Below are 27,002 nucleotides of genomic sequence, written 5' to 3' on the forward strand. Positions count from 1 at the left end.
GTGTGCCACAGTCGTAGATGCTCATTAACAGCACTTGCCCCAACAGTCCCTTAAGCCTACACGGGGGATCTGTGTTGTACGTTGAGATTCTTTCGCAACGTACGTTGCCAACCGCGTTAATTAACCGGAGGTGCGTGGGGGTGCACAAGGACTACAAACTTAACAACAACAAGAGCAGCAGTTCTAAAGAAACGAGTTTTCAATCGAGAGTTTAAAAGTGCATCGCTCCAGTGGGCTTGGCTCAAGGAGGGTTTCTTCCCCGCATTGGGACTTAACGCAACCCCGCCTCGAAGCCCGCCCGTTTAGAGTCTTGAGGGCGCCTCCTTTGCGGCTTCTCGTGAGCCGGAGCGGTGAGCGCATGGCCGCAGGGGGGCACCCTCGGAGCAAAGGCAGCAAACGCTCCGTCCGGGCCCCGCACTTTCAAGGGCCCCGCGAGTAAACGCTTTCAAGCTATAAATTCCTGTTCAGTGATTCCGCACTCGCTCTATTACTGTAGTACTACTCGCTTTTTCTTTGGTTCTTTCGGTAAAGTCACCACGTGGAATGAGAATGAAATAATAAATTGATAAAGTAAAATAACACAATACAATTCTCAGGACAGCGCTGTCCTCCAGACAGTCTCGTCCCTTCACCTGATGAAGGCCACTTGTGTTGTGGCCGAAACGTCGTGAGAATTTTATTGTGTTATTTTATTAATGTATTATTTTATAGGCCGTCCTGGGAACTGAAGCGTTAAAGTAAACTCACCTTGCTTTGAAGCTTTCGTGACTGCAGGAATTAATTACTCTTTGGTTCTTTCGGTAAAGTCACGTTAGAAATAAAATAATAATTATAAATAATTTTTATCTTTCTATATATTTTTTTATAATTATAAATATTTATTTTCTTTTTCTACGTGACTTTACCGAAAGAACCAAAGAGTGTGGAGCAATCGGTTTCAAAGACAATGCCATTTATTGTCAGAGTATGTTTTTTGTTTCCATTCTAACCACAAGCATTGTGGTTAGAATGCAGTGACATGATTTAACATCTTAACACCGCTGTTTTGTTGCCAGAAAAAAAGGGGAAAACGCTTCTCGTGTACACCTATTATTTACCTTTGGTTCTCTCGGTAAAGTCACGTAGAAGGAAAATAATTATTTTATTTAAATTATGATTTTATTTTCTTTCCACGTAACTTTACCGAAAGAGCCACAGAGTAAGATTTTACCTTTTGTTTGACGTGCCGAAGAAATAAATAATGCGACAAAATGCACTGCGATGCGACGTATAATTATGTTTTGCCTTCACTTTCTACAAAGAGACGTACAATCGGAAGGGAATTTGCGTAAATACATTTTCATTGCCGCTCCCTACGACCTTCTGCGTTAGTCTAACAATCCAGGCACACGTGAATAATAATGAGGGGGTGCATGTGGAGTGACGTCACACGCGGGACACACACACACACGGCCTGTTTTTGGCTCGTGATATTCGTTGCTGCGTCGATGTCTTTATTAGTTTTACTTTCCATAAAGAAAGGTAAAAATTAAAGATAATTTGCGTAAACAAATTTTCGTTTCCGCTCCACCACCTTCATGTGGAGTGACGTCACCCGTTCATGATTATTAATGACGGGGGGGGGGTCCATGTGGAGGAGCCCACCTGTTCATGATTATTAATGAGGAGGGCCGGTCGACGTGGAGTGACGTCACGCCCGGGACACAGACATTCTTGGCTGATAGTAGTAAATACTGGCCTTCGACTTTTACGAACGGCTGGGTGTTTAAGGTTAGCGATTTGTCGTATTATCTGGCTGTATAGCAAATAAAAAAATATACAATTACTTTACTATGCAAGTTAAACATTTGAGTTTTAATATTTCAGTTTATTTCATTCAGAGCCCCTTTATAAGGGGCCGTCCATGAATGACGTCACGCACCTAGGGGGGGGGGGTCAGACATTTGTGACGATGTGTGATGGGGGGGGGGTTTGAGAAATGTGACGTCACATCAAAATGCGCAACTTTAAATAAATATAGACAACACGTTCTACTGAATTAAATCGACTTTTTGATAAATGTTTTCTCCTACAACATCAGAGTGCAGCGCCACATTAAATACGCACTACAATGACAATAGTTTAAAGCGATTTGAAGCATGTTTTATATTTGGGGGGGGGGGGGGTAAAGCTTTGTGACGTCATATTCGAGGGGGGGGGGTAAAAAATCGTTCAAAATCGCGTGACGCCAGTCATTTATGGACGGCCCCTAACATAATGCTACAGGCCCCGCACTCGCTGAATCCGGCACTGGGTGAGCGCACTGCGCTTTGGAGCCGGCGAACCGAGTTCGATTCCCGCTCAAGGCAAACTATCGGTGACGAAACAAATGAAGAGGTCCTCGGACGCACATCGGTAAACTCGGCCTTGCATGCGTACCTGGTGCGATGTGTGAACAAAGGTTAGCCGGGCGTGGTTGCTGGCTTGCCGGTTTTCATTGGTGCTCGCCAACAGCACTTGCCCCATCAGCCTGTTGAAGGCTATACGGGGGTAGCTTTGTCAATATGTGCCGGAGACAGCGCGCTCATAAATTGAAGAGGGCTTATGGATGGGATATATTTGAGCTAAAACACATCAATACATCGATGTGCTTCGATGTTTGATGCGTTTGATGATTTTTTTTCTCTTAAACTAATTACAGGAAAGAGCTTGGTAATTATTCAGAAGCATGTGTTTTATTATTATTAAGGAAAATAATAAGCAAAAAATGTGTTAATCAAAAGCCACAATGCTGCTCTTGTTGCAAGACGAACACTCGACCAACAGCAACTGTACGTATACTTTGCAGAGTTTGACTTTTAAACCTATCTGCAGGATTTACACGTGTCATCGATTTTTGGAGAGTGACTAGTTTGTCACGTCCCATCAAATAGTTTCAAAACTGTTTTTTTTCACCTTTACGTCTGTCGTGAACAACACAACTTGAAACCAAAACATCGTTGTTCCAGATATTATCGGAGGGATCATCATCGATGTCAAAATATCGACGCATCGGAAACACATCTTAGAATGTTACCGATTTGTCGATGTGCCATCCCTAGCAGAGGCGCATTCGTAGCCAACAAGCTATGGCGATTGGTTATGGCTACTAATGCGCCTACTGGAAGTGGTGTGCCGGGTGCGGAATATTTCCCGGATCGACCACTGGCACAGACCGGGCTGAAATGTAGTCTCTGGCTAGACGTGAGTATGTTTCAAACTGCTCGCATGTTAATGATCCACACACATGCATGAATAAATCATTAACTCTCATCAGGAGAGTCAAGACTTGCTTTAATTAACGTCGGTGATCTGCCAGTTGTGGATGGGCAAGAGTGGCTGCTCCGGTTCTGCGCGAAGCAATTTCACAAATGAAACAAAATTATTCATCAGTACCGTCATTTTGTGGAACATAAGCGACACGTTATTTCGTTTTGCACATCACATCCCATCGGCTCAACTGCCTCAAAGTTTCTGGAATTCGATACTCTTTGGTTATTTCGGTAAATTCTAGATTTGAAGCTTTCGTGACTGCAAGGATCCATACTCTTTGGTTCTATTCGGTAAAGTCACATAAAAGTATTAAAAAAAATTCACGACGTTTCGGCCACAACACAAGTGGCCTTCATCAGGTGAAGGGACCAGACTGTCTCGAGGACAGCGCTGGAGTGAACTCAGCCAAGCTCAGACCGCGACCTTTAAGCTTGTGTGAGAGGGATTAAGGTGCCTTGACAAAGGAATTAGCATAAAAAGTAGCATTTAATTGGCGGACTTAGCATGATGAACGGTGTAGAGGGGGTGAACACGTGCAGACCGGCGAGGGGGGGGGAGTTTACATATTGATGGTGTGAAAAGGGAATTTAAGCAGCTGCGAAAGTTTGGGATACCACTACTTGAAAAAATATACTAAGTCACGTAGGTATAAAATACAAATGATATTTAAAAATTATATTATTTTATTTTTCTACCTACGTGACTTTACCGAAATAACCAAAGAATATGGATTCCTGCGGTCACGAAAGCTTCAAATCAAGATTCTGGAATTCTCTCTCGTTCTCAGCAGCATTGGTTCAAGGCAAGCAAACTTTGAACCCGCCCGCCCGCCCGGGGTTTGAATCAGCCCGGCGGCACGGCAGGAGCGGGCACGTCGCGGTTTGTCGCACACCGTAGCCGCTGCTGCTACGGTGGCTACGGCGTCGGCCGCCCGTTGTTGTTGCTGCTGGAGGCGGCTGTGGACACAGCGGCATTCGTCACTGGGGGGAGGGGGGGAGAAGGAGGAGGAGGAGGCGCGGCCTTTTAGCGGCAAATGAGCCGTGTCGGCGCGAAGATTTAGCGCCAGACAGGGGTCCCAGTGCCCCCCTCCCCATCCCCAACAAGTTCGAACGACGCTTCTCCGATTCCCCCACGCAACCAACTCCTCGCCCCCCTCTCATTCCCTCTCGCCCCCTCTGCATTCGCTCTGCGTCTTGCACACGTCTCGTGCTCGGGTGGGGGGGGAGGTCACACGCCTGGAGGACTGTGACTTGGAGGCGGGGGTGGTGGCGGTGGCAATAAGAGGAGGAGGTGATTGATGGCGGCGGCGGTGGTGATGGTTGACAGAGGAGGTGATGATCATGCTCGTGGTGATAGCGGAGAGAAGACGTGATGCGATGGCGGTGATAAAGTGCTGGAAGTGTGATGGTGGAAAAAGGAGTTGATGGTGATGATAGCACTGGTGGTGGAAAGAGACGGCGATGGTGATGACAATCACGGTGGAAAGAGACGGTGATGATGATGGTGATGACGATCATGGTGGAAAGAGGAGATGATGATGATGGTGGTGATGATGGTGATGATGGTGATGTGCAGGGAGGAGAGAGGCGGGGTGTATGTGTGTGTGTGCGTTCTCGTTTGGCCCGGAAGAATGAGTAACCAGGGGCAACTGTGGCAAGCGGCGTTTTTTTCTCTTCTGAGGTTGTCGCGTCTCGCGAACTTTGCGCACAACGCCACCCACCCACCCAACCATCCCATAGAGAGCAAAGAAAAAGCGGTCCCCGATGACAGCGACGAGCAACTGGTGGACTCGGACGAGGCCGCACTGAGTTTTAGCAGTCTCGTGGCTGTGTGTGTGTGTGGTTTTTTTTTCCGTGTGACATTGTTTTAAAATCATCGATTAGGCGGATCTGGACGCCAGTGGCACTCTCCCGTCAGCCTCTGTTGACTCGGCTCTGAGTTGCGCGGTGAGTTTTCACGAACCACCACCAAACTCCGTTGAGTCGCTTCTCAAATCGTGTCTCTCTCTCTCTCCTCTTTCTCTGTCTCTCTCTCTTCGGCGGGCCAGGCAACTCGCTCGCTTCTGTGAAACTTAAAACGCCGATGCATCTCACCCGTTTTATAATCAGGCCGTGCCTAATGCACTGCGACCACGATCGATGGGAATAAGAAACACCCCGGACCGAGAGTGAACTCTTTAAAGTAGGAAGTTTCATTTCGTGCGACCACTACGGGGACGGTGTTTTGTTCGAGTCGTGATGTGTTTACAGACTATAGCTTCCCCGCTACAGATGTATTTATTCTCGTGCAAGTTGTATACCTGTCAACCCATACGGTTTACCCCGTATTCTTTTACAGGGAAATTGAGTTTTCAGGTCCAATGCGGCGTACAGCCGTTTAAATGCGGGTAACGTTTTTGTTGTCTGTGTTTCTCCCTTGTGATGGGACTTTATAGGATGAACGTTGAGATTTATAAGGGCACGGGGTGACCAATAAAGGTCTGAATTGGTCTGTAATAAGGGAAGGCACTGATAATAAGGGGTTGACAGCTATGAATTTGTTCGCTGTGAAGTTACACAGTCTACAGGAGTCTTACAGCACGGGAGAGATATATATTTTAAAGCAAATGTAGTCTTTGTTAAATATGTGTGTGCCGTGGTGGAGCGGTGGCGCAGTGGTGAGCGCACTGCCCAGGAATATATCCGAACCGGCGTGGTGAAGTATCGTGGGGCAATTCCTATGAGCGAAAGTAGGGGGAGAATGTACGTACGTTGCACTTCTTTCGCGCCGTACGTAGCCAACCGTGCTAATCGGAGGTGCGGAGGGATTTCGAGTTATTGAACAGTGGAGTTGATAAAAGACCTGTCGATTATTGATCGTGTGTGGAGAATAGTCCTGCGTTGGGCACCCGTCTCCTCTGGTCAAATGTATTACACACACACACGCCTTGTATCAGTAGCGCAGTCATGGCAGCGACAATGTACCATGGCCTACTGATGATCTTCAAGAGCACAAAACCAATGCACGGTTGTTGTACACTTGCCAACTCCATTTGGACTTTGAACACCAGCCGACATTGCTTGTATGTTCTAATTCGCTTATTAAATATGCGCATAAACAACACTCGCTGTGTTCATCAATAACACCCACGGCCTTAAAAAGGAAGGCACGCAATTGGTGACGTTCCGGGCAATGGGCCTTCTTCATAGTGCCAATCCTAACCCCGAGAGAAAGGCCATTGCCCCTATAACGTTACCTGTTATGTTTTCCTGTTAAGGCCACGGCGTCAGCGACAGATGATGTTGAGTTCACCGCTGCCAATGCAGTAGCAGCAGCAGCAGCTTCAGCTCGTTTTACATTTGAACCTTTGTGACATTTACAAATGTACGCAGAGCTTAGCTGTGTTGACCGCAGTTTGTATCTTATTGAGATATTCAGCTGTTAAAACACACGCGCGCACACTCGTCCAGTTAAAAGGGTCATAATATACCGCCCGAGTAGTGGTCCACGCTGCCACTAAGTTCCCAGATTCCACGACATAAAACCGAGCTCTATTGCCAACGTAAACGTCATGAAACACCCTTAATAAAAGGTAAATATCCCCCGCACAGCCTTAACAGACTGTTGGGGCAAGTGCTGTTAGCGAGCCACCTATGAAGGCCGGCACGGCACACGAAGCGGGTTAGTGGCCAGCACCACGCCAAGCCGCCTTTGTCTCCCCAGTGTCGATGTTTGCACACCGCGGCAGATAAACATTCGAGGCTGAGTCTACCTAGGGGAGGGCCCAGTACCTGTTGAGAATAAACGTCACTGGTTTCGACCGTGAGCGGGATTAGAACTCGGGTCGCCAGGTTCATAGTGCAACGCGCGGTAACCGCTACACTACCGCTTCCCGTAACTCGTAATGACCACTTTCTCAGAAAACTACGTTCACCTGTACGCACTGTGTTGTCTGCATGTATGTTGGACTTCTTCCGCACGGTACGTAGCCAACCGTGCTCATCGGAATTGCGATGCTACTCAACCCAGGATGGAAGGGTGGTGCAGTGGTTCGTGCTCTGAACTACAAACCCGGCCCAACCCGAGTTGGATTACCGACCGTGGCGTAACATCAGCGGCGAGTCATATCTCATTCGGTTCTGGCTGTCCGCTCAACCCCAAAGCTGTCAACCCATCACGGTTTACCCGCATTCTTGTTCAAGGAAATTGAGTTTTCAGGTCCATGCGGCGTACAGTCGTTTCAATACGGGCAAAAAAAAATCGTCGATTTTTTTTCTTCTGAAGACGACCGCTTGTGTTGCGATCGAAACGTAGTTTTTATTTTTTGTTTGTTATTTTCTTTGAACCTATCTACGTGACTTTACCGAAAGACCCAAAGAATATGAATTCCTGCAGTCACGAAAGCTTTAAGTCAATATTTGTGTGTGTGTCTCCCTTGTGATGGGACTTTGTAGGATGAACGTTGAGATTTATAAGGGGCACGGGGTGACCAATAAGGTCTGAATTGGTCTGTAATAAGGTCGGCACTGATACGGGTTTGACAGGGATGCAACCCCCTTTGCCATCGTGGTGAAGTATGGTCAAACAACCGCCATGATGACAGATACAGCGTGGGGTGGCTTTTCATCAAGCGGTGTAATGACAAAAGTGTTGCACATTGTTGAATTGTTATGACGAACGGATTGCATTCCTTTACGGACCAACGGCCTGTCATTGAGACACATGTCACCACGTGTCGCGTGAGAGTGCAGCACTGTAATATTTCGCAATGCTTTATTTTTCCATACCGAAGGAAATTCATGCCGCTGTTTTCTGAACCGGAGAAAGTGTTGCGTTAAAACCCAAAATATCTTCCGGAATGGGCTTCATCACACACCAGGTGCATTTCTTTGACGGTGTGATGGAGGCATAAGCCAGCAAACACGTCTTGCCTTATCAGCGTTTGTTAAAAGCGCTTTACAATAAATAAAATGCTACAATAGTTATTGGCTGATGGGGGAAAGGAATGGGATTTGAGTGTCGGGGAGGGGAAGGAATGGCAAGGAAGGGTTGGTGATAGGGAAATGGAGGGGTGATGTGAGGAAAGGGAAAGATGGTTAAGGTTTGAAGGACGGGGTCAGGACGTAGTCCTGTTGGTTAAAAGGTGATGTGGGCAAGCTGTTCCCACCTTTTTAACCGCCACAAACCCCGGGACAGCCCTTACACTCCTTAAACAAGCCACCCACCCACCCCCATGTGTGCTGAGCGATCGGCTTGTTGACGCTGTGAATTATCCAGTTGCACCAATGACAGTATATATATTTTTTTAAAATTCTCCCTCGATAAAAAAACAACAACAACAACAACAACCGAGCGATGCACAAACCGTGGGCCGGAGTTTTCTTTAACACTTTAAACAAAAAAAAACTCACTTCTTTACAAGTTGCTTGTTGTGTTTAGTTCGTTGCCCGCCCTGGCACACCCACACCTCCGATTTGCACGGTCGGCCACGTGCGGTGTGCGAAACAACAAGTGCAACGTGCGAGCATCCCGATCTGGAGCGGGCCTCTGGATCGCCAATTGCACCGGCACGTTCCTCTTTACCAGTGCTTCGTGACCTCTACTGCAGCCTGCAACCCCCCCCCCCCCCCCGCCTTTGGTTCTCAGAAAGGGCAACTCGTTACCCCCAGGGGGTTAAGAACCACCGCCCAATACAGCACCACACCACGCGGTAAAGTCACGTAGAGTAGAAATAAAATCGCGAGAGCAGCAGGCATCGTGCTGCGAGCGGCTATCGCGATTTTCACCTGAAGACGGACGCTTGTGTTGCGTTCGAAACGTCGTGATTTATTGTATTTTATTTCTACTCTACGTGACTTTACCGAAAGAACCAAAGAGTATGGATTCCTGAAGTCACGAAAGCTTCAAATCAAGATTAATACAGATGTAGTTAGGGTTTAATTTAGGCGCACACTGGAACTGGAGGAAACACGTTTATTGACATCAACACGATAACACAAAGGGGTAACTGCCCCTTCACCAGATAACAACCTATCGTGGTGGTCCACCAGGCTAACTACACTGATTACACTCGGAGTAGCTACAATGGACGGGACCCCAGCTTGGGGCCAGGTCCACGTGTTGATGACCATTCTTGGACGTAGAACGTGAAACGTCGACTCTTTAGGATGACAACAGCAGCCGGTCCCACTGAGGGACCCGGCTGTCCTCCGGGGTCAACCAGAGTGACATGGCCCCCTTGCAACCCCGTTCCGTGCCTGGCACTCTCGCCCTCTATCCTGTAGGGGCTGGCACTGCACGCAGAGCGCGTGGTGCCATCCGTCACTGTCAGTCAGTGCTCACCGAGCCCCGCTAGGGCCGGTACTGCATCCACATTCAAGTGGTGTCAGCGATGTCGAGACATCGCGCGATAATGTTTTGTCTACATTGGCCTTCAAATGAGCCACAGTTCAGTGTCTTCAGCTGTGAGACAACAAGGACTACCGGGAGAAGTGGGGCTGTGGGAGAGGTGTCACTTGTATGTCACTGACTGCGAGCTATTATCACGCAGCTCAGCAAAATGAGTGGCCAAGGTGCGCAACTTAATTATTTAATGCTGCCGGCGGTGGACTATCTGTTTGCTTAAACACGTTAATATTATTCAAGACCGTAGCCATGGAGTCAACATTGGGAGGGACCAAATCTTCCAGGGGGTCTGGGGGTCCCCCCCCCCAGAAAAAAAATCTAAATTTGAAAACGAATTTCTTGCCATTTCCTGCCTAAAATATTAAAAAAATTAACCTACACATAGGATGGACTTTTTATTTATTTTTTACAACAATGTCTAATAGTGTATATTGTATTACATTCCACTGTTTTTTTCTTTTTTTACCTTTTCTTGTTTCATTGTATGTAATGGCAGAGATGAGGGATTAATAAAGTACAACCATAACCACAATCACATAAACATACATCTATTTTATAGCAATATATTGGGGGGGGGACATTTTGAGCATAATTGAATATTGGGGGGGATGTGTCCCTCCCCCCCAATATATATTATAATTACGGCCTTGATATTATTAATCCGTGATCGTTTCTGCCTGGATTAAATATCGGCCGTTCTATAGGACTCTGTGGTGTGTGTAAAAGAGCACGCGTGCGTATAGGGAGGGAGGGGAGGGGAAGGGGTCAGGTTTTGACAGATTTTTTTTTTGGGTACCTACTCAAATACTGAATGCACGCCACGCGCTGTGCGCAGCTCCCCCTGCCACCGTGGATGAGGTTTGTTTGCCTTCAAGCTCAGAGCATCGAATCCGCGAGGCCTCCGCGTCGCCTGGGAGACATCGAGAACAAGGAGGAAGAAAGTTTACACAAAAGCCACGGGGAACCGGGCGCAGAATTTAACGAGGGTTTTAATTTCCACGATTTATTTGCTTTCTTTCGCTCGTTTGGAGACAAAAGTTGTCTTTTTTTTGTGTGTGTGTGTCGTTTAAAAGGAGAGACGTTAACAATGGCACAAATGTGTTGACCGTTGTGACTGTGTCAGGAAAATTGAAGGGTAAGCTCCATTCTAAGTTTTAATGGAACAGTAGTGGATGTTTTCTTTTATACAGAGTTTGGACGCACGTTATAGAGGCGATGATAATGCACGCTTGCTGTGCCCCCTACGCCTTTATAGCGTCTTCCTTTCTTTTTTATGGCCACGTTACAGGGAGTTTTGCAGCCGCGATTATGTCCAATGATATTTACACACATGCAGAGAAGATACACAGCGGGTCCATCAAAGTTCCTCTATCCCTGTGCAAATCCGCAACATCAGATGCACTCTGACTTTTAAGAAACATCTAAAGGGCTTTCGAGCAGCCCGGAGCGTGGCTGTACGCCTCTGAGTTGTTGACTGCAAAATCTGGCGCGTTATAAACGTCATTATCATCATCATCAACGTCGTCGTCGTCAGCCATGATCAATCCACTGTTGGATGGATGGAGGCCACTCCACCCAAACCATCGCCATCTCATCACAATCCTGCGATGTAATAATCCACCAAGAGCCCGCACCGCCAATTCGCACGGTTGGCTACGTACGGTGCGAAAGAAGTTCACCATGCACGGGCTGATTAAATATGTTATTAATGAATGCGTAATTCGACAGCGGTTTTAATTATAATTTATCATTAGACGTGCAGGTGGTTGAAATGTTTGCGATACATTCCGTATTGAATGAAACACAACAGCCGAAAAAAATATCAGCATTTAAAAACGATCATACACCAGCGACGACGACGACGATGATGATGGGACGTGTGTAGGTTTGTGTATACACGTGTACAACCCGTTTGTCAATCCACTGTTGATGAAGGTCTCTCCATGCCGTGTGTGTGGATCGTGGTGGGCTACGTGGAGGTTAGTGGGAGTGAATCTAATACGATAGACTTCATGCTACCAAGTGTGTGTGTGTGTGGGTCGTGGTGGGCTACGTGGAGGTTAGTGGGAGTGAATCTAATACGATAGAATCTTCATGCTACCAAGTGTGTGTGTGTGGGTCGTGGTGGGCTACGTTGAGGTTAGTGGGAGTGAATCTAATACGATAGAATCTTCATGCTACCAAGTGTGTGTGTGTGTAGGTTTATGGATCTATCTCCGACCACATTCCAATTATAATGCTTTAATAACTAAATATACTTTTATTGGCACCTTGTCTTGTTTGATTTTAACGACTGGTTTTGCCTATCATCTCGGCACAGTGTCTATCAAACAGCGACGTTCTTAGCTGGAAGCTGAGCTCAATGCTAACCCTCTTCACATCACTCATGGATTGCCTCATTTTGCCGAGTAACAATTGATTACCTGTATCTGCGCCATCGATCACCCGTATATATGCACAGCGCACGTCGATACGAAGCAGGATAGCTGTTCGCGATAATCTGCGGATCGTATCCTGGAATGAGCCACCTCCCGGTGATGCGCTCGTCTCGCGAGGTACCTGCCAGCGTCGTGTGACATCCCATGCTAAACACATTCTCAGTAGCCAACGTCGTTAGCATTTAGTCGTAATAACGAAGCGTTAACCAGGATGGGTTTCTGGGGCAGAGTTTCACAGAGCTGCGCTATGAACCCCCCCGGCTACCTGAGTACAGCGCGGTGAAGTTATGACCAAACAACCCCCTGAACCGATATGCCGTCGGTAGGCCTTCATCCAGCAGTGGATTTGCAATGGGTGATGAGGGGGAAATAACGAATAGGCTTTATCCCACTCCTAAAAGAATACCGTTAAGATGTTTAAACACCGCATAGGCACCGCTTACAAGATATCAAGTGAATATCGCAACGCCCCTGTATTCTTGCCGGGAAGAGTAAAAGCCTGTTACTTTTGTTGGTCTTCTTTCATCATCTTGATACTCGCAACAAAACATATAAAGGTCCCAAAGAGTTTGACAAAGGGCTTTTACATTATAGTCTGTTGTTGTTGTTGTTTTCGTAAGTTCTTCACAGGCACAGCGGGTGCAATGGATGACGCGGGGGCGACGGACGGCAGCGACTTGGGAATGAACGACACGGACGAACTCCTGGATGCAGGTGAGAGGGTCCCCCCCCCCCCACGACGCCAGGGGGCTCAGCCACGAGGTGGAATCTGGGGGTGGGGGGCACCTCGTGAATAGTTGTTCCATGGTGGTCATTGGGTAGGTTACAGACAGACAGGGTCCACTAATTCTAGATTTGAAGCTTTCGTGACTGCAAGGATTCATACGCTTTGGTTTTTTTCGGTAAAGTCACGTAGGTAAAATAAAATAAAACAACTAAATTAAATTACGACGTTTCGGAGGCAACACAAGCTTCCATCTTCAGGTGGAACAGACTCAGCAAAGTTCGCTGTGGATACAGCGAAATTCGCTGTCTGTTCCACCTGAAGACGGAAGCTTGTGTTGCCTCCGAAACGTCGTGATTTAATTTAGTTGTTTTATTTTATTTTACCTACGTGACTTTACCGAAAAAAAAAACAAAGAGTAGGGTCCACTAAGTTCACTCTCACCCCACCTCTCCCCCTCCCAAGGTTTGACAGGGCAAACCTTTAAACACGTAGAAAGCATACTCTTTGGTTCTTTCGGTAAAGTCACGTAGATATAAAATAAAATAAATCACGACGTTTCGGGCGCAACACAAGCGTCCCACCTGATGACGGACGCTTGTGTTGCGCCCGAAACGTCGTGATTTATTTTATTTTCTACCTACGTGACTTTGCCGAAAGAACCAAAGAGTATGGATTCCTGCAGTCACGAAAGCTTCAAATCACGTAGAAAGCGAACACACATTAAGAAGAAGAAAAAACATACGGCCAGGTTCAGAGGGCTCGCAACGATTACACAAAAAAAGTCCGTATCATTCAATATGCCTCTGCTCTTGGCTTGTGGACCAGACGTCGCTTGAGGACATCTCGGACATACTGTAGCTCTGCGCTAGGGTTCGGGGCCTGTGGCCATGCGGGACGGGAGCCACTTGGCCAGGGGGCTCGTTGTGTGCACGCCGACGCGATGGTCGGGAGCCCCTGGTGAGTGCCGTGCTGTGCTTGCCTCTCCACGACTCGACCACAGGGCTGGACGTGGGGACACCCCGGGGAGTGATGAAGGATCAGTGCGACCTCCTGCTGGACTCCATCGACGCTGTGCTGCGGGGCCTGCAGGTGGCTCGTCGCTATCATCGTCATGATCGTCGTCGTCGTCGTCATCACCATCGCAATCCTCACCATTGTCTTCTACATCAGCATTACCATCATTGTACTCATCATCACCCTCCTCATGATTGTCCTCTACATCTGCATTGCCATCATCATCATCCTCACCATTGTCCTCAACATCAACGGTGTATGTACGTTTAACTTCTTTCGCACCGTACTTAGCCAACCGTGTTAATTGGAGGTGCGGGGGAAGGACAACAAGATTGCCATCATCATCCTCATCATTCTCCTCATCACCACCACCATCCTCATCATTGTCCTCTACATCAACATTGCAATCATAATCCTCATCATTGTTATCATCATCATCATCCTCTACATCAGCATTGTCATCATCATCCTCATCATTATCCTTATCATTGTTATCATCATCATCCTCTACATTAGCATTGTCATCATCATCCTCATCATTATCCTCATCATCACCGTTGTCTTCATCATTTCAATCATCATTAATTACGTTGTTATTCTTTGGAGCATATCTATCATTACATATGATCATCCTACGCTCACCTTAATTGCTATAATAATGATAATGTTATTAGCAGTCATTGGCAGACGTTGACTGGTGAGGTGGCCTGCGGCAGCGCACTTCGTGCCTTTTGAAGTTCTCTCAAAGAACTGTGCGTTTGGTTATTCTTAGCTCTTTCGGTAAAGTCACGTTGAAGGGAAACAATAAAATATATAAAGCAATTTAAAAAATTCTCACGACGTTTCGACCATAACACAAACGGTCGTCATCAGGTGTGGCGGTTCGCATTAATTAATTTATTTCTAAACGGTGTATTTATTTATTTATAAAAAACCGTCAGCGCCACGCGCAGCGATTTGGCAGTTTATTTAGAAGGACGAGTCCATCTATGTTCTGAAAAGAGGAGGGGGGAGACGAAAAATTAATGTATGCTGTCTGAAAGCCACTGTAAGCGTGAACAATCAATTAAGACCTGAAATGGTTAATCAAATCTTTCCAATGATTGCTAAGCCAGAATCCATCTTCTCGGTTGAAATTGTCTCTGTGTTTGTATATGTGGATAGCCTCATGAACGAATCTCTCATGGTAGCCAGATGGCTTACAAAGAACCTCTGTCTTGGAAAAGTCAATGATCTGCCATGGCCGAGGTGTTGGTCCTACCGTGTTTAAGGTGTTTAACTGTGCGTTTTGTTACAGAATCGCATTTTGTGTTGTAAACCCAAACTTTGGCCTTCGTTTTTCAGAGTGGAAGCCCAAACAAGAAGGAGGAGGAGGAGACGGCAGTGCAGACGCAGAAGACGAGCTTCGACTCGGCAGAGACGGCAGGTCAGCCAAAGCGTGCCCCACGTGTCCAGCGAGTTTTGCGGGATGGCCGGTTTTAATAAGTAAATAATATTTGAAAGAACTATTCTTGTCTTCACGATGTCACAACGGCATTTCATTGTGTCCTGAGTGAAAGCAAATCTGTTCAACCTTTCAAAATCATTGAGCTGTGAACGTACAATCCGACCCGCTCACTGTGGTTGGTTGTTTATTTGAGTTGCTCGAGATTTTGTGCATTCAATCACCGAGACGTTTGCACGTTCGTTCATCTCCCGGTCGCGGCCTGTATGTGTCCCCTCCCCCCCCCCCCCCACATGTCCCTGACTGATACAGACATCAAGCAGAATTGAACTATCGTTTTGTATCCTCTACATCAGGGGTGGGGAGCCTTTTTTCTGCCAAGGGCCATTTGGATATTTATAACATCATTCGCGGGCCGTACAAAGTTATCAACTTAAAAATTAGCCCGTTATATTTGGTCAAACATTTAATTAACTCACCCCTAATGCGATGGCTGGAACTGCTCCTCTTTGGCGAGGCGTGTGATGATGTTAGCCGGTATTAACGATGTTGCTACTCGTAACTGCTTTTCCAGGTTTGCTCTCCTACATTTATTGAATTTCGAGTCCCGCCTGCGGTTGCCTTGGCAGGGCCAGAGACCAAATGATTTTGCGGGCCTCATACGGCCCGCGGGCTGGACGTTCCCCACCCCTGCTCTACATAGATGGATTCACCTAAAATATTTAACTGCGAGGTTCACCCTTAGATTGAAACGAAACTAATATGAATAGGAAAATTTATAATCGTTGGAGTTTCAGGCCTTGGCCTTTCTTACGCCATGCTATGAAGAAAAACCATTGCCCGAAAAGTCACCTAAATATTTTTTTCCTTTTACGGCAGTGTTTTTTTGCTGAACATGTCGAGGTTTTTGTTATCTGTGCTATTGCACCAATGCCAACGCAGCATCGCCACGTAATTTGTTAAAATATGAACACTGTGGCATATAATACAAATAAATGCATGCCTTTGGAAACAACTTGTTCAGTGGAAAATATTTGTAGTATAACACCGAATAACTACAGCAAGGTAATAAAATAAAATTTGTAACACTAATTGTCTATAACTGAACATGCTATATTTGTAACACGTGGATTAGGGAATGTATGCAGGTTAATTACACCATTCAAACTGTTAAGAAAGGTCTAGGGGAGGGCACGTCTCTGGATGCTTTCGGCTCTCATTTGTGTCCAGGTCTGCTTCTGAAAAAAGAAGCAGATAGCTCAGTGGGCTTTACCTGGTAAGATAAAAAAAATATATTTTAGTTTCATTTGGATATATTTTTTGAGCGATTGGTTTACCTTTCTAATGCTTTGCACTCCTGTCGTGTTTTTTGTATCGTTTGTCGTTGTGACGTTCTGACCCCATGCCCCCTTACTGGACCATCTGTGTAAAAAAAAGAGCTTCACAGCTCATCGGATTCCTCTTGCAGCAACAAATAAATATTCTGATCATTCTGATTAATCCGACTGTGCATCCATCCATCCATCCCTGCGTGCGAGCAGGCAGCGCCGGCCAGAGTGACACGGGGAGCCGCGACACGGGCCTGGGGGGTGGGGGCAGCACCCCAGACGACACGCTGACCTCTGACCCCGACAGAGCTGGCACCCGGAGCAAAGGACAAATAGAGATTGTGGAAGTGGGTGAAGAGCGGTATGCAGGCTGCAAGCGGGCTTGTGATTCTGCAGGTAAGCCTTTCACGGTGGCGATAACACGGTGATGATAATAATAATAATGATGATAGTTGTATCGTTAAAGATCTACTGCTTCTGAAGTGGCTCCAAGTACGCAGAGCGAAACGTCGGACATCGTGCCGAAAGGCTCGCGGTGCAGCCATAAAACACATCGGAGTGCTATGCAGCACGATCGTGAAAACCTACGCGGTCATAATGTTGCTATATTATTTTTCGTAACAATATTCTTACATTGAATTGAATTCAGTGTGCCGGTGGTGAACCCTCTGCCATTCGTAGCTTACGGAAAGTCCACGATTTGTCGTGTGCATCCCATGTAGCTCTCCCCTCTTCCGGTATTGTGAGATATTCATCTTCTGCGTCTTCCTATAAAATGTTCCGCTTTCTCCTACCCCGCACTCGGCAGCCCTAGTCGTAACTAATGAATGCGCTTTTTTTTTTGCAAAGACAATTATCAACCGTGACACGCGTGAAGGATTGGTGTGCATCCAGTGCACATCATAATCCTGGTAGCCGTTCCCACTGAGATGCTTGCGTTACTCGAAACGCTCAAACCCCACGTGAACCGCCAAACAGAATCAGAATATGTATATATGCTGGAGAGATCCAATGAGCGATAGAGCTCTTTTTTTCACAGATATGCAGTCGGGGCATGTCAGAAAGTTATAACTATACAAAAACACGACAGGAGTGCGAAGTATAGGAAAAGTAAGCTTGTCAAAAAACAATAAAAATAAAACTATATGCTATTTTTTTATTTTACCAGGTAAAGCCCACTGAGCTATTAGCTTCTTTTTCAGAAGTGGTTTGGCCACAAATGATAGCTCAATGAAGTGGCTGATCATGTGGAAATGTATATCAGGCAAATAATTAACGCATGTTTCTTAATGTGGAGGGAACAACCGGAGGACCCGGAGAAGAAAAAAAAAACACGCAAACTCCAAATATGCAGGCATCAGGGTTGGGATCGATACACCGACCTGACTACCAGGCGAGGTAGTTAACATCTCGCCACCGCGTCGTGCCGTGACTTCGACTTCAAAGCCCTTTCTTGACGACACTTCTCTCTAAAGTGGAAGGTGGCAACGTTTCACGGATTGTCGCTGCTTGTGTTTGATTTCCCACTGCCAGCTTTTTCCCAAATGTGGGCCCAAACAGGGGAGGCGGTGGCAGGAATACAGGACCCAGTGCGGGCCGCCCGGACCGAGGAGTACACATGGAGGGTGCAGCAGCTGCTGGGAATTCCCAACAGACAGGTGAGGGTTGCAGAGGGGAGTGCTTGTCATCAAGGCAAGGGTGAGAATCGTCATTGATAAGGGCGCATAGAGCCTTGGCATCTCAAAGCGCAGAAGCGCTAAACTGTGCGTCGGTGAAACTTCGCACGACGCGTCCGCTGAAGCGTTTTTTTGTTTGCCCGCAGGCGGACGGTGGCGCCGGCGCCGTCTCACGCTCGCCCTCGCCGTCCCTGCAAGACGGTGCTCACAGCGATGGCCCCTACGCCTCCTCGGTTTGCACGGAGGAGCTGATCCGGCCCCGTGGAGGCGCTCGATCCTCGGCCGTGCCCGTCGGAGACGAGCTCGCCGAGCCACCGCCGGATTCGGGGGCGGCCGCGGACTCGGGCGACGTCCGTCGCCGCGACATCTCGCGTCGGAGTAGAGACGGAGAGATGAGCGCGTCACGGGCCGACGCTCGCAGGGGCATGACGTTTGTTGAGAAGTTCAGGCACGACCTCGCGAGCGATCTCGAGGAGGTGATCGTTCGTGAGAGGGAAGGTATGACGAAGCAGAGCTCCCCCGCTATTGTGAAAGAGAAGGGCTCGTCCCAAGCGGCGGGAGTAAAACTGCCTGACGATTATCACCCGGAGAGAAGGAACTCGCTGGGAAGCCAGATTCGGGCCAAAAGCCGCAGCAACCTCTCCTCGTCGGAGGCTCCTGGTCCTCCCGTTGAATCGAGCAGTGACGGGCGGTGGAGTTCGCAGACTGCCGTGAGCAACCTCTCCACGGTGGAGATGCACAGCAAAGAGGGCAGCGAAGATGCGCAGCATTTTTCAAAATCGCCAGAAGGTTTGACGGCTGGCAGCCGATGCACGCCTCTGATGGTAAATGCGCCGGTTTCTTCCCCGAATCGAAACAGAGACAAAGACAGCAGTATGTTAGCATCTACAAATCCACACGCCACGCCCACGATTCCATCCGCCATGCACGATGCGGTGAGTGGCACGAAGCCGACCGGCCACAGCTTCGCCATGGACCAGCAGGGCCGACACGGCCTTACTGGCAGAGGCAGCACTCCCATGCCGAACCTTCCCTCCCCGACTGCCAGAACAAAATTGGGCCAGCTCACCGACACTCGACTTGAGGTCACGGCCTCTTCTTCGCCATCCCAAAAGGAGCCGGATTTCTCGCGCATCCTTTCTGGCGTCGCCGGCTGTGGCAGGGGCCCACCGAGCCGGGCGTCTGCTCCGTGGGAGGATGGTGCTCAGGGAGGCCGGCCCGGATTTGGCGAGCGTCGGACGACGGCGATGGCTGCCGAGAAAACGTCGGTGCCGGGGGCTTCCTGGGAGAGCTGGGAGGCCCAGTTGTCTCGTGGGAGCGACAAGGAGATGGCCGGTAGCCTGCCCCGCATGCTCGCTGGTAAAGGCTGCTCCACCTTGGAGAAACTTACACGCGTGATAAGTTAATGCGCCTATGCAGTTATTCAATATATCTATTTCCCCCTCCCCTTGCAATGAGTGAACTCTATTGTTTGTATTTGACTGCGATAAGTTTCCACGTGATAAGCCACTTCGTTGAGCTATCATTTGTGGCCAGGTCGCTTCTGAAAAAAAGGCTATACAGCTCAGTGGGCTGTACCTGGTAAAATAAAATAAAAAATATTGTTTATAGTTTGTGTGTGTGTATGTATGTGTACGTCGAGCTGTGGCGCATTGGTTACTGCACTGCTCGACAAACACAGTGACCTGAGTTTGACTCCTGACCAGAGTCAATTCAGCCTTAGGTGAGCGTTGGGGAAACAAAGATGGGGTGCTGGCTGCATCATTCTCTCACACACCTCTCACGCACCTCTCACACACACCTCTCACACACACCTCTCACACACCTCTCACGCACCTCTCACACACACCTCTCACACACCTCTCACACACCTCTCAGACACCTCTCACACACCTCACACACACCTCTCACGCACCTCTCACACACACCCCTCACGCACCTCTCACACACTTCTCACACACACCTCTCACACACACCTCTCACACACACCTCTCACGCACCTCTCACATACACCTCACACACACCTCTCACACGCACCTCTCACATACACCTCACACACACCTCTCACACACACCTCTCACACACACCTCTCACACACACCTCTCTCACACACCTCTCACATACACCTCACACACACCTCTCACGCACCTCTCACACACCTCTCACACACCTCTCAGGCCTTAATAGGTGTTCGCAAGCAGCGCTTGCCCTCAGAGTCTCTGTACGGCGACACGACCCTCTTTTTTCCCATTCCTCCCCATGTCCAGGTGCTCACCTCACAGCACTTGGCCCAAGTGTCTGCGTGTCTTGACAGGGGTCATTTGTCTTCGCATCCAGGAGTTCCCTTGCGCAGCTTCGACGAAGTGACGGTGGAGAGCGACCTGGAGTCTGTCCGCACCGAGCACGTGCGCTCCCTCTTCAGTCACGCCCTGCACAGGGACGGTGAGTTCCGTTGCCACCTCCGAGGTTCAACAAACCACGGAACTCTTTTTTTTTTGCTTCCTCGTAAGAAATATTACTCGAAATGCCAAGAAAGAGGGCAGGGCTTCAGGTTAAAAGCGTTGTTTTTGAGTGATTAATTATTAGGCTGCAGACACAAACCGGGACTTGTTATGTCCCGCGAAGACTTGCAGATTCCTGAGGACAGCCACCTCAAAGAAGACGACGTTCTGATACAACCAAGGCAGATGGCAACCCTGATGGTTGGGTTTGATCTCGACCCTGACGTCTGTACATTTGGAGTTTGCATATTGGCTCTCCTCGTGGTCTTGTATGAGTTTCTCCGGCACTTCCGGCTTTTCCCTCCACATTTAGAATCAACTTGTGTTTAGAGTATTTCGCTGCTATACATTTCCACGTGATAAGCTACTTTGTTGAGCTATCATTGTGGCCAGGTCGCTTCGGAAAAGGAGCTATATTGCTCATTGGGCCTTACCTGGTAAAATAACAAAAAACATTTCGTCTTAGTTTGATGGTGAAGTGTACTGCCCCCACTGACCTCTTTACAATGTGCCAATCAGCAGACACAACAACAACAACAACCAAACAACAACAGCAACAACCACAGTACGGGGTTTTAACTTCGCGCGCACACTGGCCTGGGTTTGAAAAAGGCGGGCTGGATCTGCGCCGTAAAGCTCCGCAATATTCCAGGTGACGAGCGCGGGGAGGTCTCGACGAACGACGAGCTGTCCTCGGACGACAGCGGGGGGCCCTCCCTGCTGGACGGCAGCTTCCTGGAGAGGCGCGGGGGGCCGCCAGGGACGGGGCGGAGCGAAACCCCGGGCCCGAGACGTCGTCCGAGCGGCGCGGTCCCTTGGAGCGGCCTCGCCGAGAGGTAACGAGGCAACCGGAAGCGCACCGGGCCCCCCTCCCCTCCCCCAGTCTCGTCAAGGAGCGTAAACCATCGTCACCATCGTCACCATCGTCACTCGACCTCCGGTCATCCTCGCAGCAGCAGCAGCAGTAGCCGGCGGCTTTTGTCTCGCCGTCGTAACAAAGACGGCCGCTGCGTCAGGCGCGTTCAGATGCGCTTCTGCGGCCGTCTGGAACGCTCTTCCTTCCAATATTAGGAAGGCACTGTAGCTCTGCACTTTTGAATCGAGATTGAAAAACTAATTTCTTTAGAATTGCTTTTTTTCGTTTAGTTGTCCTTCCCCCCCACCTCCGATTAGCACGGTTGGCTACGTACGGTGTGAAAGAAGTTCAACATACATACAATGAGAATGGAGCAATGGAGATGCAAAGACAAAGATCCCCCTTATAGTCTTAACAGACTTTTGGGGCAAGTGTGGTTAGCGAGTAGCACCTATGATGGCCCGCACGGCACACGAGGTGGTGGGTGGCCAGCACCCTGCCCGGCCACCTTTATCCGCCCCGGTGGCGATGTTTACACATCGCAGCAGGTACTCATTTGAGGCTGAGTCGACCTAGGTGAGGCCCGGAACCGATTCATAATCACACACAGACACACACAAAATACAAATACAAAGATTCCCCATGTGGCCCACACAGGCTGTTGGGAAAAGTGTTTTTCAAAGCAAAAACCGATTTCAAGAGATGCTCACACACACACACTAACAATTCGACTCGCTCAAGTCACGCTGTGATCATGGCGGGATCGCACGCGTGTTACGAAACTCCATCCCCGTGCGCGTAGAGGTAGGTGCTATTATACTCCTGGCTCGCCAGGAGAAGGTAAGTACAGCGAGTGGACTAATCGCCACGTGTTTCCATCTGTACAGGGATAGAGTGTTGCCCCCTCGCACGCGTGTGGGTTTTCTCCAGGTACTCCGGTTTGCTCACACTTGTGTAATGACGACTTGACACACTTCTCTTGAGATGGCACTTTATTGAAGACACGTTCACTTGACATCAGGCGGAGACACCACTGTCAACAGCCCCGAGCCTCCCACGCGTCTCCCTTATATACCAACACGAGGCCACGCCCCCCTTCTCAATCATTCTCGCTGACTCTGGACGCTCGCTCCACCGGCAGACTCCACCGTCCTCTTCCGTCACCTGACCACGCTCCCTTCTCGATCATTCCTGAAGCCACCAGTCCCTTCGAACTCACAGCTGATAACCCCTTTTCATTACCTCCCGTGACCACTAGTGCATTAGCACTGTAGCTGACTCCCCTGTCATTACCTCCCCGTGGCCACTAGTGCATTAGCACAGTAGCTGACTCCCCTGTCATTACCTCCCGTGGCCACTAGTGCATTAGCACTTTAGCTGACTCCCCTGTCATTACCTCCCGTAGTCACTAGTCCACTCACAGCGCATGTAGGCTATACTGTCATTACACTTGTATAATAATTGGGTGAAAACATCTTAAAATTAAAAACCCAATGCAGGACCCTTAAGAGTCTTACAACGGAGTGTGTCTCTCCAGGTTAAATACTGTAAAAGTTATTATTGTCATGGATGGTGATGACTTGGGGAGCCCTTCGTTCAGCCACGGGGGTTGTTTGTTCATGGTTGATGATGGAGGCGAATTGTTCCAAATGCATCAGTGCTTGTGTTTAATGTTGCATGTGATGGTTCATTTGGCTTTTGTTGAAATTTTTTTCTCATCTTGCTACCATCTAGACACAGTACTGCACTTGACCGTATTGGTTGAATTTAAAGGTAATTGTTTAATTATGAATATAACTATTTTCCCAACACCCGTGGCATTTGCATAACCCCGTTTAATATATGTGCTTGTACAATGAAGTAAATACAACGGTGGTTGTTTGACCATACTTCACCACACCGGTCAGTGCCCGTTTTGTGATGGGGGGCAGCCGAGGATCAGTTCAGAGATCTATAATCACTCGCCACTGATGTTTTGCCGGGGATGAAACCCGGGCCACCGGCTTCAAAACACTGTGCGCTAAGCAAATTGCACCACCTCTAGAGCCTAGTGAGTTCGTTGAACAAGGTAACATTTATTCTTAGAATGCCTCTGTCCCGGTGACGACTCCTCAAGCGCCAGCGTTCTTCATTGCAAGATCCGCGGGGACACTGGGGTGGCTTTTAGTGCGACTCCCTGGACGTGCGGCCCCGAAAATACACAAATGTGAAAATACACAAATGTGAAAATACACAAATGTGAAAATACCCCCCCCCCCCCCATCATCGTCGTACCGTCAAAACCCAATGGTTTCAAATGGGTGGCGGCCCTCAAACTGATGATGTGGTGAGATGTTAATTACTTTGCCCGGTATACAGAAGGTCGTAGGCTGGATCCCAACCCTGACGCCTGCTGTACATTTGGAGTTTGCGTGTCTCTCTCCCGTGGTCGTGTGGATTGTTCTCCGGGTCCTCCAGTTTTTCCCTCCAGATTTAGACTCGACATGCGTTTAGGGAGTATTTTGCTGCTATAAATGTCCACGTCATGATAAGCCATTTCGTTTACCTATAATTTGTGATAGCCAGGTCACTTCTGAAAAATAAGAGCTACATAGCTCAGTGGGCGCTTACCTGTTAAAATAAAACATGTATAGTTTATAATTTTAGTCTTATCGGTGAAAGTGGCCCCCTCTGAAAAATTGTAAGAATAATAATTAAAACTTATGAAACGCGTTTCACCCCGAGGTCGCAAGCCACTGTGCATAGAGCTAAAAGCAAGAAAGTAAAAACTAACGCACTTTTAAAACTTAATACAAGCACGCAGGCTCATGATTTAAACATGGATACAAATACCCCCCCCCCCCCACTCCACACTCCCAAAAACACACAACAAAATGAACAAAGAGAGAAATGCCTTTAAGGAAACAAAATGTCTTAAAGAGCTGTAGTTTTCACACCTGATGATGATTGCCTTGTGTTGCAGTCGAAACGTCGTGAGAATTTCATTGTTTTATATTTTTTTATTATTTTATTGTTTCCCCTCTACGTGACTTTACCGAAAGAACCAAGAATAAGAGCCACAGTGGTTTAGTGACTGGCCGCCTTGAGATGCGAATTCGCCCTTTGTTCAAAATGACCCGAACGGACTGGGCCAGCGTTTCAAGCGGTTTCAGCATCACCCCCAGCCAAGGGCAAACTTTAAGTTGCTAAGTTTCTTGTTCAATGTTTTTGTTTGTTGCGGTTGCACACGATGCAAGAGCCGAATGGCTCACAGGGCTATGCCAAATAAATGAAACTGAAAACCTCTTGAGGAGCACAGCGAGCGTATCGCGTTTACGCTCACCCTCAAGTGGCATCACGTCTGTCGGGGCGGAGAGGTGGGGGAGGAAATCGGTGCTCCGAGGGAATGAGGAAAGTGAATACACGAGGATGATGGGAAAGGATGGGAAAGGAGCAGGGATGGGGAGGAGATAGGTGATAGGTGTGGGAAGTGTGTGCGCGGAGGTGAGAAGTTCGGACGGATTGGCGGGGCGCTTTCACACGAGCTGCTGCTCGTGCGGCCGTCTGGAACGCTCTTCCTTCCGATATTTAGGAAGCCACTGGAGCGAAGCACTTGTAAATAATCTTTTCCTTTAGAAGTGCTTGTATGCGTTAAGTTTGTTATCCCCATCCCCGCACCGCCGATTCGCACGGGTGGCTACGCACGGCTCGCTGAAGACGTTCAACATTCGGTACAGTGGAACTCTTCTTAACAGCCACCTCTGTTAACGACGAATTGCTTAACGATAGACCTTCATAGAGCCCAATGTGTAGTGTATAGTAGTGTAGTGTATAGTAGTGTAAAGTCGTATAGTGTATGGTAGTGTAGTGTATAGTAGTTTAGTGTATAGTAGTATAGTGTATAGTAGTGTATAGTAGTGTAGTGTACAGTGTAGTGTATAGTAGTGTAGTGTGTAGTATAGTGTAGTGTATAGTGTATAGTAATGTAGTGCCTCCATAGAGCCCAATGTGTTCGCTTATTGACCACTCCCCTGTAAACGACGGGCTGTTGTAGGTACAGTAAATATTAATGCATTGGATAACCATGTTTCTTTTAACATCATGTGTTTACGTTGTTAGTATCGTTATGTATTAATATCCATTCTTTAAATATTATAAATTAAGTTTTTTGGGTGAAAAAGGGTAACTTTCGACGCTATCGGTACGAATTAAGCCGTTCAACGTGCATTTCCTATACTCGCTTCACGACCAAATCACCTAACGACAGCTTTTGTGGAACCAATCACCGCCGTTAAGAGGGCGGCTACCGTCCTGAACATTTGCTATCGGCGGCGATTGAGGAAAGGCAACGCACGGCACAGTGGGTGCTGAACAACAGCAACGTAGTTGTTTGAAAAAATAAGAAGAGGTTTTACCCTTTCTGGCAATACAAAATGAGGCGTTGAGATGTTCACACACCAAATAGAAACATTTTGCAAGGAATCAAGCACTGCATTAACCCACACGTGCTTGCGGTGAACATGCAAACAAACATTGTTCTCATAACACATTCCTGCGGAGGGAGCTGGTAGGAACGTTGGGTTGCTCGGTCAATGGCCAGGGTCAACGGCGGCACCACGTGGTGTGTTCAGCACAATATGCCCGACTGTGAGGGCGGGCACAAGCCGGCGTGAGTAGGTGAAACGTTGAGTTTTATAAGGGCACCACGGGGTGACCAGCCCCTCCCCACCCAGCCCCACCCCTCCCACCCCCCACCCAGCCCGACCTTCCCCACCCAGCCCCTCCCCACCCTCCCCACCCAGCCCCTCCCTCCCCACCCAGCCCCTCCCCACCCTCCCCTCTCCACCCAGCCCCACCCCTCCCATTTATGGATGCACGACGGACGGATGGACACAATAATCCCCTGTGGGCTGGTGTAACCAGGAGGTTCCTACCAGTAATATTTGCATTGTCTTTGAAACTGAGCGGTCTGCACCAGAGACAGCCGTGGTGAGGGCCGAGTCGCACTTCCAGTGTCAGACCAGAGCACGGGTGACACGTGCCACCCCCCAATGATCCGATCGAAATCCCTAATTTCGATCGGATCATTGGGGTTTATTAGTAATAAACCGGCATTTTGCGACCCCCACTGCCACTGTGTAGCATATTATCACGTGCCAGGGACTCTATGAGATGATAGGACAATAGTCTGAGTCCATAATTGGCAATAAGTAACGACAAAGCACTTAAAAGTGATTCAGAATTGTGCTGCAGTTGCATATACAGAGTCCACGACTTCCCTGAAGGCATTCACCTTCAGCGAGCGCGATGCCGATCACACAACGCGGTTCGAATTCGACCCTCGATCGATGGCTGCGCCATCGC

At 48.3% G+C, this 27,002-nt stretch overlaps 1 protein-coding gene across 4 annotated transcripts in view; it reads left to right on the forward strand.

Moving 5' to 3' along the window:
• Positions 1-4,555: 4,555 nt before the first annotated feature.
• The window catches only part of LOC116939147 (uncharacterized), a 41,398-nt gene continuing 18,951 nt past the window's right edge, over positions 4,556-27,002 (forward strand). For 2 of the 4 annotated variants that reach the window (XM_076062269.1, XM_076062277.1), the window contains exons 1-9: positions 4,558-5,237; positions 12,734-12,827; positions 13,841-13,929; positions 15,199-15,280; positions 16,840-17,022; positions 18,160-18,284; positions 18,449-19,661; positions 20,640-20,744; positions 21,456-21,639. In XM_076062269.1, coding sequence (XP_075918384.1) covers positions 12,758-12,827; positions 13,841-13,929; positions 15,199-15,280; positions 16,840-17,022; positions 18,160-18,284; positions 18,449-19,661; positions 20,640-20,744; positions 21,456-21,639 — 2,051 coding nt within the window. In that variant the 5' untranslated portion in view covers positions 4,558-5,237; positions 12,734-12,757. Of the gene's footprint in view, positions 5,238-12,733; positions 12,828-13,840; positions 13,930-15,198; positions 15,281-16,839; positions 17,023-18,159; positions 18,285-18,448; positions 19,662-20,639; positions 20,745-21,455; positions 21,640-27,002 lie in introns of all 4 variants that reach the window. The other 2 variants (XM_032947194.2, XM_076062286.1) reach the window with 2 other exon arrangements.

The sequence above is a fragment of the Petromyzon marinus genome, chromosome 5, assembly GCF_048934315.1.
Source record: "Petromyzon marinus isolate PM22_M1 ecotype Great Lakes invasive population chromosome 5, UKy_Petmar_22M1.pri1.0, whole genome shotgun sequence".
NCBI classification, from domain to species: domain Eukaryota; kingdom Metazoa; phylum Chordata; class Hyperoartia; order Petromyzontiformes; family Petromyzontidae; genus Petromyzon; species Petromyzon marinus.